Here is a 13,746-nt window from a genome sequence, read left to right as displayed (position 1 = left end):
TCTTGTGATGAAATTTGACAGTAGGGATTATGGCTTTGATGGACCAGAACAGCTAATAGAAGAAGCTGACATTTTTGAAACCCTGCTAATTAAGGGTTCCTTCCTTAATATTAAAATAAAGTCTTTGTCTGGGTTTTATGGTTGGAGAATCAGGTGTTTTCATTAATATATGCCAGTCAGTCTTAATAAGCTTGGAGGGCAGAGGAAGTTATTATTGAGTGACCTTCTACAAAATAAGCATGTTGCTAAGGGCTCTAACCCTGCCCCGTTCAGACTGATGAATCTCATTTCCAATGCAAAAGCTTCACAAGAAATCCAAGTATTCTCTGTGCAATCACAGAAAATAATCCTTGTGTCTCTTGTAATGTCCAGAATTGCCACTTACTACACTACTACTGTACAATGAATATTACAATACATATTATTTTTCTAGCACAATTGTCTACATTTCTGAATTGCCCAGAATAGAAAAACTTATTGTGAAGACACTTGTATTGAAAAGTCAGCTCATTTTAATACTTTTCAAATAGTCATCTACTCTGTTCATGAATTATAATGCTCAGAATACATCTGACAATACTGGCTTTGAAAAGGAGATATGTCTATATTATTACATATTCATTTTCAAATAGATTTCAAACAGATTTTAAACCATTCATTGAAATTCATTGAAATGATAAATTCACAGTTGGATTTTGATTGACTCTTAATCCAATTTTACTTTTGATAAGTTTTCACCCCTCTTTTCCTACCCACTCCCAACCTTTCTTAACCAATATATATTTTGATCTTCTATTGGCTTTTAAGCAAAACTGATAGAGTATGGTAAAACTGGAGATTTTTTTCTTAACAGTATATAGAAGTTGTCAAATGAATTGATAAATTTAGTTAAAATCAGTAAAGCATCACACTGCAGGTGATTTGCCTGGCTAATTTCCATTGAACCCATGCTTCTCTTCTGGAAGCTGTGTTCATAACCTGCTGTCAGTTCACAACCTAGAGCAATACTTTGAAAGAAGCTTTCAGTTGTGGAGCCATGCGACTATTCCTAATTGACATGGAAATATACATGTACCCAAGGAAATGAGTGTTGAGATTGAATATCACACACCCTGAGATTTTGTGTTACTCAGCATTAGGCAGCTGATCCTTCTATTGGAATTCTTTCTGCCTGTCTTAGGAGTGGCTGTTGAGTAACTTACACCTATGTTTCTGGATATCTGGTTAGGTAAGACAACAACAAATCTACTAAATTTTCTCTAGAGAAAGAGCAAGTTAGATTAAAATTCTTTATTCTACTGTGGGTTTTGTGGAGATAGAAAAATCATTCATCATAAACTGAGATGACTTGAATATACCAGTTATATTTGAATATATCAGTTATGAGAAAATATGAGATAGAAAAGCTTAAACCCAGGACTTTAGTTTGTGGATCAAGAAGCTAGTATGGCAATTATGTAACAGTGGTCTGTAGGAGACAATTATTTCTGAGATATAGACTTGAGAAAAATTAAAAAGCAAGAGATGACATTTCCTATAAATGATTTATTGAAGCTGTTGATTAGTATTTTAAACGAGGAAAAAAGGTCAATGAACACTAGCAAAGATCCATCTCCTTAGGGCCAAAATCAATCATGTAATGTTTATTGAGTCTGTACCTAATGCTTTCCCAATGTCTGAAGCTTAGCCAAAGAGTAGTAAAACACACACACACACACATAGATACTTAGACAGAGAGACACACACACCATCTTACCCTAATGAATTGTTCCCACATTTGCATCAAAGCTACTGTCCTTTCTTGCTCTAAGTAAAACTTATGTGACAGAGTTGGAAAAATAGTACAGAGATTAAGGTTTTTTCCTTGCACTGAGTCAACCTGGGTTTAATCCCCAGCATTGCATATGGTTGCCTGAGATCCACCAGGAGTGGCCCCGGAGCACAGTGAAGTGCACTGTCTGTCACTGTCATGCACTGTCATCCTGTTGTTCATCATTTTGCTTGAGCGGGCACCAGTAACGTCTCCATTGTGAGATTTGTTGTTACTGTTTTGGCATATAGAATATGCCACGGGTAGCTTGCCAGGCTCTTGCCATGCGGGCAGGATACTCTCGGTAGCTTGCCAGGCTCTCCAAAAAGAATGGAGGAATCAAACCCAGGTCAGCCATGTGCAGGGCAAATGCCCTACCGCTGTGCTATAGCTCCAGTAAATAGAGAGAAAAAACAATCAGGTGAGAATGAATCATTTTAACACTGTAACATTTAATCTAATATATCAAAATATCCTGTCCCTCTCAGAGAGCCCGGCAAGCTACCAAGAGTATCCCACCCCAATGGCAGAGCCTGGAAAGCTACCTGTGGCATATTCGATATGCCAAATACAGTAACAAGTCTCACAATGGGATGACAGTGCTACAGTGATCCAAATATCTTAATATGCTATCAATATCAAATAGAAGGTATTTTACATTCTTCAACTTTTGTACTAAGTCTGAAAAGCTATCTTACCTTACAGCATATTTACAACATATTCTAATTCAAACTACTACTATTATGAGTGATAAATAACCAAGCTTGGTTACTGTGTTGAGCAGTATGGCTTTAGAACATATTTATAGGTAAACTGCATGGGAGTCTGAAACCTCTGAAATAAGATAAGTTATATGGTATGTTACTGGAGTATCTTCCTAGTAAGACAAAACATAAAACCTACCTAGTTACCAAATGGTTTACCCCCCTTACCCCACCAAACTCCTCCCTTGCAATGTCTTACGAAACAGCGTTTAGCCTCTGTAATAACTCATTTCTTTTGACTTATTTTCTCCACTTGCCAGTTCTCTTTACATTCCCTATTCTAACAAGACTAACTCTCAGTCTGTTATTAAGCAGTTGTGAATTTAACTTATTCCTTTAAAATAGCACCAAGAGAATGCTCAGGATATTGACTTGCTTCATAGAAAATAACCTCAAACACTATCACAGTTGGTAGTTACAACAGCCAAAATAAAATGGAAGTGCATTAGGCCCTTTTCTTATGGTAATTCACTAGAAATAAATTAGACACTAGATCCATGGTGCTCACATGGCATTTAGGAATTTGCCAAGATGTGCTAAAACATATTAACAAGGAAAGTTCAGGGAGGATCAGTACTTAATGACAAGTGAGAGAATTTTATTCTTTTTTCTTCTCATCATTGGATTATTAATGCCCAAATTCATTTCGATATGTTCTAACCACCCACATTCTACTCAGATATTTTTGTAGCATGGTTGATTTTCTTGCTTTAGAATTTTTAAGATCCTCAAAGTAATATGGAAAAGAAGAGCAAATTGTTTTAAATATAGCAATTACAACCTTGACATAATACTCCCATCTTAGCAGCCAAGATGTCAGTGGAACAAGATCCTCCTTTCATTTTGTTTAAAAACAAAAAAACAAAACAAAACCAACCCAGGGTCGAGTAGAGTGCAGAAGTTAAGGTGCCTGCTTACCTGGCACAAGGCCTCCCCAGGTTCCACATAACAAGCACTGCCTGAAATGATACCAGAGCACCCTGTGTGTGGCCCAGAAATTAAACCAAAGATCTTTTGAGCTGTCTAAGCAGTTATTTTTGTTAACCCTTTCTGGCTTTGGATGTTTTGTTTATTTTTCTCTCTCAAAAACATCCCTTAACCACTCTGACTTAATCTCCCTGGGAAGGCTAGTGTTACTAATCTTCCATCATAAAGAAGTGCTTTAAAAACAATCAGGAATTGTTAACTGTGTTATGTGTGTGTTACATCTATTTGAAGTTTTAGGCACATAAACCCTACGGTTTTTATTCTGACTAGAAAAAAATATGTCCTGTATACATTTCAAAAAACAACGAATAAGGTGATCCCATAACTAGTAGCTGTCCTGCGTGTAATTTATTCCTTGTGCTCATTCTTTTCCAGAAAATAAAGATGATGTTTAGAATTAGGAAAAGGATTACATGTAAGTTCTCTAAGGACTTTTCACTTTTTCTGTTTTTTATGACTAGAAGAAGATTCAATTGGAAATAACAAAAAGCAAAATTGAGATCAGAATGTATTTCAGTGTACACTCAACATTTAAATGACAAATATTGAACCATGTAAAATTTGAGAATAATTGATTAACTATGCCAGTATCAATTATTTTATGTTGATTGGTCTCCATATCACCAAGATAATGAAGACGCTTTAAAAAAGACATGTTACTATTCATTTGATTTTCAGAGGAGGGAGATCAACTTCGGTGACTGTTAAGATTTTTAATATTTCTTTTTTTGGTATCATTTTATTTTTCTATGCTGTCACTATCACTGTCATCCCATTGCTTATCGATTTGCTCAAGAGGGCACCAGTAACATCTCCATTGTGGGACTTGTTACTGTTTTGGGCATATCAAATACACCACGGGTAGCTTGCCAGGCTCTGCCATGCGGGCGAGATATTTTCAGTAGCTTGCTGGGTTCTTCTAAAAGCTCCAATTTTAGTCTGTCTTTTCCCCTAGCCCTGTAATACAGAAAAGTTGGCCTTTCCTAAACAACAATTACTTTAAAACTTCAAAACTATAACAATTTCTTGAAAGTCTTGATTTAGCCACTATATCACACCCTGGTCTTATTTCTGTGGTGTAATATCCCATCAATATTATGTCATTTTCTAGGGTCTTCTTTTAACTGATATCCCTTAATGGAATGAAATGGATATTAAAATATCAAAACTACTGGTTCCATAATATGGGATAATAGAGAAATACCTACACTCTGATTATAGAACTCATAATTTGCTTCTTAAACAGAAAATATGGGGGAGATTTCAAACTTTGCTTCTGTGTCTCTGTAATACACAAAACTTTGAATTTAGCAATACATATTGATTATTGATCAGTCCAAAAATTTAATGGTAATATTCATAAATGCAGACAGAATATACCAAATAGCTATCCTAAACTTTGAATCACTATCAGATTGCTTTTGCAACTTTATTTTCTCATTTCTTTTCTCCAACAGTTCCTTGTTATCTTCAAGAACTTAGAGATTCAGTGGAATTATATTTTGGTATTTCTTAAAGTTCTGAAATAATTATACAGTAATCTATTCGGATACTGTTGTAAATTCTCAAGTCAGGCACACCAAGGGTTATAGAAAAGTTTGTAAAAAGAAAACAGAAAAAGTACTTGGCTTCACTGATTCCCAGAGGAGTCAAAATGTTTATTTCTGAGATAAAATAAACACATGATATGGTATCTTTTAGCGCAGATTCTTCTAAGGGAAGGCTTTGTTAACATATCTATAAGAAGAGAGTGAATTCGTTTTCTTATTTGATGACACGGGAAAGGATTTTTCATTCTGCCTCATCATTCTGATATAGAACCTTTCTTTCTTCTTGTTCTACTAATTTATACACGTATTTCTGTAAAAGGCCCAATGCTTTTATGCGTCTTTCTTTAGATAAGTCAGCAAATACGTAGAATGAGACAGAGCAGTAAAGAACATCAAGTTTCTGTCAAAACAGTTCATAAATATTCAGTAGAATTCTGCAATATGTAGGAAGTTATGAAGATGGCATTAAGATACCAGTAAATCCAAAGAAAACCTATGCTAATCAAGCTATCACATCTTATTACATTTTATTCTTTTATCACTTTATTATCCTTCAATAATATAAATATGACCCCCAAAAATCTACAAATCCGAACCTGATAGAATTCTCATCTTCGCCTCAACCAGGATTCTCTAACCCGAATGTCAGGATCTCATGGTATCTCTGAAAGTCTAACTAGGTCTTAGGTGTCCAAGCCATTTTCCAATACCCTCTCTCAAGCATGACCTTCTCTCTGAATATTGTTGGCAATGCCTGAGGAATGGGTCCTGACTTCTAAAAGAGATGTTTGAACCATTAGCACATTCAGTCCTCTCACTAATCTCAATACCACCCAGAAAGTCTTGCAGAAAATATCTTACAAAAGGTTTGGGACATTCTTTCTACCTTACTTAGCAGGTTTTGAAGGACATATTTTCTTGGAATAAAAATTAACTACATGATGCCAAAAGAAAATACATTTAATAATCTTTCTCTGTAACACTTTCTCTTAATTGATGCCAATAGGGAGATGATTTGTGATAATGTTGTCTGATTCTTATTTGTACTTCCCTTTCAATCAAAGGAGGGCTGCATTCAATGAGTTGCACTGTTCTTATGTTGCTGTAGTTGAAAAGTATTTGCTCACCCCAGGGGGCCAAGCAAAGGCTACTGACATGCTTGCTTGATGTATGAAAAGACAAATTAGTCCCCCATCCTATGTACCAGCAGGTCACAATGACCTGACATGGAAAAGTCAACTCAAATCACTGTATAAATATATTTACATTTTTTCCCAATAAATTTCAGAGTTACCAAATAAATTATGTCTCCTGTGCAAATTATGTGCAAACTAACAGAATGTGAGATAAATCTGAGGGAGGCTATACAGTTTACTTTGACTCTGCACCTTGGCATTAGTAGCTGTATATTATTCTAGAGGAATCCATGGCAGCATTGGGTGAGAAAAGAAGGGAGAATAAGATGAAACAATGCTGTTTCCTCATGCAACTGCTTTATTCACTCATTGCCTGCCGCCTGTACCTTTTACATTTTCAGCTGTTTTCTAATACACTAAGCAATGAGAGAGGACTTTTTCTTTTGGAGTCACTCAGCTGAAGAATAGCTGGACTAAGTGAGTGAGGTTAGAGCAGTCATATTTACACAATCCCATGGGTCTGTTTCTTGAGTTCAGTAAGCAGAACATGGCTTGGTTTATCATTTTTACAACCATATAAAAAGATCGAGTTGACTGTAAAGTGAAGATGTTCTCATATTTGTCTCCTAATGTAATTTGCATTCATCAGAAGGAAACAGTATTAAGAGAGGGAAAACTATAAGTTTACATTATGTAGATCATAATCACTGCTTAATTCTAAAAACTACTAATCAATTTAAAGTAAAATTTCTCTATTTTCCTACTATTGGTGATTTGAGTGGATAGTTAATAAATAAGTTTTGAAAGAAAATTTAGGCAATGAGGATATAATGGTATAAAAGTTGTAAACTAACCAGTAAGCTATAGTCCCACCATAGCTTTGGGGATAAAAGTGACTTTTAATGGTTACTATTACCTTAGGAGTTGTTGGACCAGTTCTTTCCCAGTATATATACCAGTCTATCCTCAGTTAAGTTCAGTTGGGATCTATAGAGGTCTCAGTGAATATGGAAATACTCAGGATGACTATATTGTGATGCTATATTTAACTCACTTTACAAAGTAATTCTAGTAATAACAAATAATGTAGCAAAAGAAGGAAAGATAAGGAAATTTTAACTCTATATTCATTCAATAAACATTTATGACAAACTTTCCTATGTATAAAACAATAATCCTATAGTGGGTAAAAATGTTGAAAGACTTAGCAGCTAACTGGAAATTTGAAGGCATTTAAATTTATCCTCACTTATTTAAGCAACATAAAGTAAAATCTGTTCAAGGTGTAAAAATATCCCCCTGCTGAGGCCAGAGGAGTTACGGTACATGCATAGGAGTTAAGGCCCACATACAGAAGTGAAGGCACATGTTTTGTATGTGGACAATACCGGTTCAATCCCCTGAACCACATCTTTTTCCCAGGTAACCCTGGAGGTGGCCTGAACAGCTCAGCATCCTCAGACTCTCATATTGAACCACCAGCCTTATTGCTTAAGAGTTGCCAAGAGGCACAAGAGCCTTATAACCACTGCTTGAGGCCACAAAAAAAATACACCCTGTATTAGTATACGAATTTATTTCAAGATACAAAGTATAGTGGTATGTAGCTTCCAGTCCATTGTCACAGGAGGGAAAAAACATCAGACAAGGATTTATGTGTAAAAAAGTGTATGAAGAAAGGTAACCTATCGGCCTTAAAGCCTTGCTTCAGCCACTAAATGGTTCTAAACTATAAAATTTTAATCTACTGAATAAGTACTAAGTGATGATATTTAAGGTCTCTTCCAGGTTGAATATCTATGTGAGAAAAGTGTGGAAAATGTTAAATAAGAGATAGTTGAGAGATGATTTGTTAATGACAAGTGACTCAATGGCCCAAATTAAGTAAACTTTTGCCCACCCTCTCATCAAATACTTCAGGTTTTGATCTGCCTTAGCATCCTCTTTGGACCTGACAGTCCAACAGCAAAGCATATTGACCTAGAGAATTGACACGCAGCCCTCCCACTGCCTCCATTCCCCCTGTCCTAGTGCTGCTCTGTCTGAGCTGTACAAAGCAAAGGTAAAGAACAGAGGTGCTTGAAAGCCCCTGTTCAGCCTTGCTGCCCTCAAAGTGCCTTCCCAAGATCCTGAATCAAGCAGACTTTGAAACAAATCTTACCTCTTCCACCTGTGTCCCCTGTTATTCCCTTTCTTTTGTAAATTGGGGTCATCATACCAGTTCAAGATTGCTATGAGGATTACTGAAAAACAAGTGTGGAAAGTACACTTGTGTAGTTACTTTCCACAAAGTACATATGACGTAGGGTTGCTACCCAGAGTCCTAAAGAGTACCACTTTCAGAATAGGCAGCTGAAGCTCAGAGAAGTTAAGTGAATTTCTCAGGGTAACGGAGCAGAGTTGGAAAGGATTCTCTTCTCTGAGTTAGGTTACTTCCATGAAGTTTGTGCTTCCCCTGCCCCACATGGCCATGATGGCAGTACATATATAATGACTAGGTTCAATCAGGTTTTCAGTGGGCAAGCTCCCCATCCAATTTTAGGCATCTTTGGGGTATCTTGATGAAGAATCCAATGAAGTCACTGGAAGAAGTCTGCATCAGGTCGCAATGTGATCTAAGGCTTTGTGACTCAGTTCTGCATGAGTTGAAATTTACTCTAGAGATTATTTTATGGAAAGGCAGTACTGACACATTGGGCTACCAAGGTTATGCCATCCTCCCCCCCCCCAGCACCTGCAGAATCGAGTCTATCACCCACCTGTGCAGTCATCTTCTCATAGTTCATGATCTGTGCAAAAAAGACATATTGGGGGATTTAAAAACTCTGAGAGAAGTGACAGAAAAATACTTAACCAAAGTGCTGCGATTGAGTTGCATGCAAAATGAGCTTGCATATTCACTAATCCCCAAACAAAATCACCATCAAGAAATATTAAAACACACATTTTATTAGTTTCATTTAATTTCTTAATTGCTCAAAGTCAGTTTACCCATTTATTGCTGTGTGAAATGCTTAGAGGCAAGGCGCACATTAAAGCGATTATTTCCATGTAATCCCTCCCTCCCAGAGGGTAGGAACTGATCACTTATGAATCCTGATTTACACTCTAACAATATCAAATGGAGGAAGTAGTTATTGTAAAATGATATAGTCAGTAGCCAGGTAATATAGTCAGAGAATATAATTTAATAGCAAAGAGAAAGTAGCTCATTTTCAGTAAAAGTTATGTGAGCCTTATTTCATGCATAGCTATTAACCAAACTGAATCTAGCCGCCCATTTTTCTGGCTCTACCTTTGCTCATCGAGAGCTGATGAAGAGGTGTAGCCTGTTAAGAGTTTAACCAAAAGGGATCTGTCATCATTTAACTAGAACTTGACATTCTGGGGACCATCATTGTTCTGGACACTTTGTTCTCCAGCCAGCCTTCCTCCGCAGCGTTCCTCTAGGAACTCCAGGCAGGCACTCCAGAGGAAGGTTCAAATTACAGAGAAAAGTGAGGTAGGAAGGAGTTCTGGGTAAATATTCACCAAAAACTTGTGACTCTCTGAGCTTCTGGCAGTTTCCATGGTTCATCAAACTGGCCTGAGACTATAAAATTCCAGAGGAGTGGGATACCCATTTGTGACATGGGAAGAGGTGTGCCAGTGACCACAGTGCCTCCAGCCCAGCTGTGTTAGGAGCAAGACTGCAATTGTTGGAAAGGGGGAAGAGAACAGAAATAAGAGCAAGGCTTTCCCCCCTCTGCCCCACTGACAGCATGTAGCCCAGACAAGTGGAGACCAAGGAATAAGTACTGCTCCCTTGCAGGCTGATCCTTCACAGACATTTGATCTTTCTGTTCTACCCTTAGAGTCAGCCTCATACAAAGAGTATACCAAACCAAACTTTTTTTTCAAAGCCCTCAAGGAGATTCATGTTTTGTATTTTATTAGATTGAAGGCAAACAAGCTGATGCCAGCAGGAAAAAAGAAAGTGGCTGCTTCAGACCCCAGCTGACCTCTTTTGCATGGAAAATCCATATGATTACTGAGCTAATGAGTAATATTTATTGAAAGCATTATACCTTTGCATATATTTGTAAGCAGCAGTTCCTTCATTTAAATTTACATAGAAATAAGCTGTTGTGTATAGATATTCATCTTGGAAGTCTATGGGTTTTTTTTTTGTGTGTGTGTGTGTGTAGAACCAGGGATTAAATACAGAGTCTCATGGAGATATGCACTATATATATGTGTATATATATATATGTTTGTATACGTATATATGTATATGTGTATACTAAAGTTTTACTTACTTTTGGCCACTCCCAGCAGTGCTGGAGATCAACAGGATTGCTTGCATGCAATACAAAACCTTACCCCCTATACTGTCTCTCCAGCCCTGGAAGTCTATACTTTCTATGGAAAATGCTCAGCCACTATCAATGGCTATTTGTATATGAAGCCCAGTCTTCTTAACAAGAAAACTAGAATTCAGCCATTCATTCTGTTGACATGAAGCATGAAAGTATTTGATGGTGTGTGGATAAAACAGCTGAACCCAAGGCCTACATGAGCATATTTCACACAATGTTTTGGCTTTATGCATACAACAGAGTATAAGGGGGGGATATGAATTCATTGCATATGTCCTTAATACTGCAAGAGTCCTTAAGCATTTGGGAGTAATGAGTTCAAAGCAGGTCTTCCTTCTGCTCAGAAGCTCCTTGATGGTGGAGCTGAGTTTGAACCTGGAGAAGACTGACACCTGTCTCTCCCACCTTTTCTTATCTCTCTAGGTGGAGCTGACAGGCAGCAGTGTCTTTGACTACGTGCACCCTGGGGACCACGTGGAGATGGCAGAGCAGCTGGGCATGAAGCTCCCACCAGGGCGGGGCCTCCTCTCCCAGGGCACAGCTGAGGACGGCGCCAGCTCTGCGTCTTCCTCCTCACAGTCGGAGACCCCAGAACCAGGTGGGAATTGCGGTTGCCACATGTGGGTTAGTGGGCAGGACCTTTGCCACAAGAGTGCCCAGCAGTGTGAAAGAGGTCAAGACTATCATTAGCAATTCCATGCAGCATCAGTCCTGTGACTTCAGTAATTAAATAAGGAAGAGATTTGAAAATGAGACATTTTAATAAGCATAATCCAGAGATCTCATTTCAGTTGAACAATACGTAAGGAAGGTACTAAGTTCCTTTAGTGTCTCTTTCAACTCACTAGAGAGAAAAGGTGCAGATTTGGGAAGCCCTCTTTTGTTACTGTGGCTAGATGTAATGCATTTGTTTATTATTCAGAAAAATCCATAGCAGATACTTTTGAATTAAAAGCATTAGGGGCATGAGGAAATATTTCCTTTATTTTTTTTAAGCACCAGAAGGTACTTGAAAGATGTGAACAGATAAATTAAGACTAAAAAGAAAACAGAAATGGCTACATTTGAAACTGCCTTTCTACCCCCAGTATTTAATTAGATCAATTGTATAGAGGAATGAACAGAGGTGACATTCCTCATTGGGATTCCTTCCAGGACTCTTATAGACTTTGCATTCAGAATGTTCCCATTTTCATTGTGTTGTACTGATGATAATTTAAGTATTAGGGGAAAATCCATTTATAAATTAAACAAAATGACTTGATATCCATCAGTCCCCTAGTTCATCAAGCTGTTCAAACACGGGGAAGATTGGCTGGTCGGCCCGGGTCTTCCGAGAGCGCTGGTAATTAGATCTGCGAAGGATTTATTCTTTGCTGATTGGGGCTTTAAATTAATTGAAGTTCCACATTTGTGGTTTTGTCCTTTTTGTACTTTTTTAGAGGAGATATTTCATATTCTTGTGTGGTGGAGTGCTTGGCCAAGCAGCAGTGGTTTAAATGTTAATTTTTCTCATGAGAAGTTTAAGATTTTTAATGAATCAGGACCTGATTTGAAGTGCAAACTTTTATTTGCTTACTTAGGAAATTATTTTTGCACTCTTCCAGGATGCTTGTACTTTACTTGATATGTGTTTAACAACAGATTCACAACATAAAAGCATTTTCCTAGAAAAAAAAACTGGAAAAAATCCTAATATTAAAATAGCTACCCATTCCTAAGAAAATTTTCTGACCCTCTTAGAAATAGTCAGTGTTTGCACATACAGAAATATTTGTCTCTTTGGAGGAGATATTTTAATTCCATCAGAAACAACCCATGTTTCCTTATCTAAGTTAACTTGTCTGTAGTAACCCTCATCCAAGTTAATGTGTCTGCCGCATAGGTGAACATCCTTCTCCAGTGGTCTCATGCCTAGGAAGAGAGAGTGTTTTAGACTACTCTTTTACCATTTAAAAGTGAAAACAATTTTGCTTAGAGGAAGTCATATATCCTGAGACCACAGCTGACTTTAGTGACTAAGTATGTCAGCAAGATCATTGGGACTGGCCATATTTGAGATGCAACACATTTTCTGCTCTTTCATTGTGGACTTGGCTATGACTCTTAAATATCTTTGGTGCAAGAATCCTAGTTTTGAAACCTTTTTATGAACCTTTAATTTTTCCCTTTGGGGAAAAATGGCATTTGTTGCACTGCATTGCAAACTCAAGTTTAAAGGGATCTTCAATGATCCTTTGATCTAACCTATGCAGCCGACCCTCTACAAAACCAACAGATCCCCTTCCAGTCTCTGCTGGAACCTGTCCCCAATAATCTTACCAACTGACAGGCCTGTCCACTTTACTATTGAGCATCTTTCAGAGGAACTTGTTTCTTACAGAATCTACTTTGTTGAAACTTCTCCCCACTGATCCCAGAACTGTTCTCTGGGACCACATTTTAAATTTACTCCTTCCTCCCTTTATTCTAGAGCCAACAACATAATTCAACAAGTGTTATTTAATGGCTTGCTCCTTAGACTCTCACCACCCTAGTCACTGTCTTCTGACTGTGCTTCAGTAGGATCACTCTCTAAAAATAGGGCTCTGCAAACAGAGTGCAGCCACCTCTATGGATTCTGATAAACACAGAGCAGGACTGTTGCCTAGCCCAGTTTGTGCTACTGTATTTCTCATAATGCTGCCAGATCACACTGATGATTCAAGTTGAGCTTGATGTTTCCCCAAGTATGTGAAGAATGACTTGTCAGTTGATTAGGAGGGTAGTAAAACCACAGCCTGTCGAGCAGCTCTGCTAGGATGCTCTGCTTGAATCAAAATAAAATGGTTTTAAGATTTAATATAAGCAGTCTGATGTAGCCTATGTCTGCAATGAAGTTGCCAGTATTTGTAAAAACAATTTTAGATACTCTGTTAGAGTTCATTTTCTCACTGAGAACCTTTTAATTCTGGGAATTGGGAGAGTAAATATCCCCTTTAACTGTTACTGTCCTTCTCTTCTTTAAAGTCCCTCTGGCCTTTAACATTGAACCATGGTTAAAAATGGATTTGCAGGGCCCGGAGTGATAGCACAGAAGAGAAGGCACTTGCCTTGCATGCAGCTAATCCAGGTTAGATTCCCAGCATCCACCAGAAGTAA

General features: G+C 37.6%; 1 protein-coding gene across 9 annotated transcripts in view; it reads left to right on the top strand.

Annotated features, from left to right (window-relative positions):
- Positions 1-13,746, top strand: part of NPAS3 (neuronal PAS domain protein 3) — a 939,716-nt gene that overhangs the window by 787,971 nt on the left and 137,999 nt on the right. For all 9 annotated transcript variants that reach the window (XM_055132054.1, XM_055132051.1, XM_055132059.1 and 6 more), the window contains one exon: positions 11,029-11,203. In XM_055132054.1, coding sequence (XP_054988029.1) covers positions 11,029-11,203 — 175 coding nt within the window. The remainder of the gene's footprint in view (positions 1-11,028; positions 11,204-13,746) is intronic.

The sequence above is a fragment of the Sorex araneus genome, chromosome 3 (assembly GCF_027595985.1).
Source record: "Sorex araneus isolate mSorAra2 chromosome 3, mSorAra2.pri, whole genome shotgun sequence".
NCBI lineage: Eukaryota > Metazoa > Chordata > Mammalia > Eulipotyphla > Soricidae > Sorex > Sorex araneus.
Note: the sequence above shows the minus strand (reverse complement) of the source record. Positions and strands in the feature narration are given on the sequence as shown.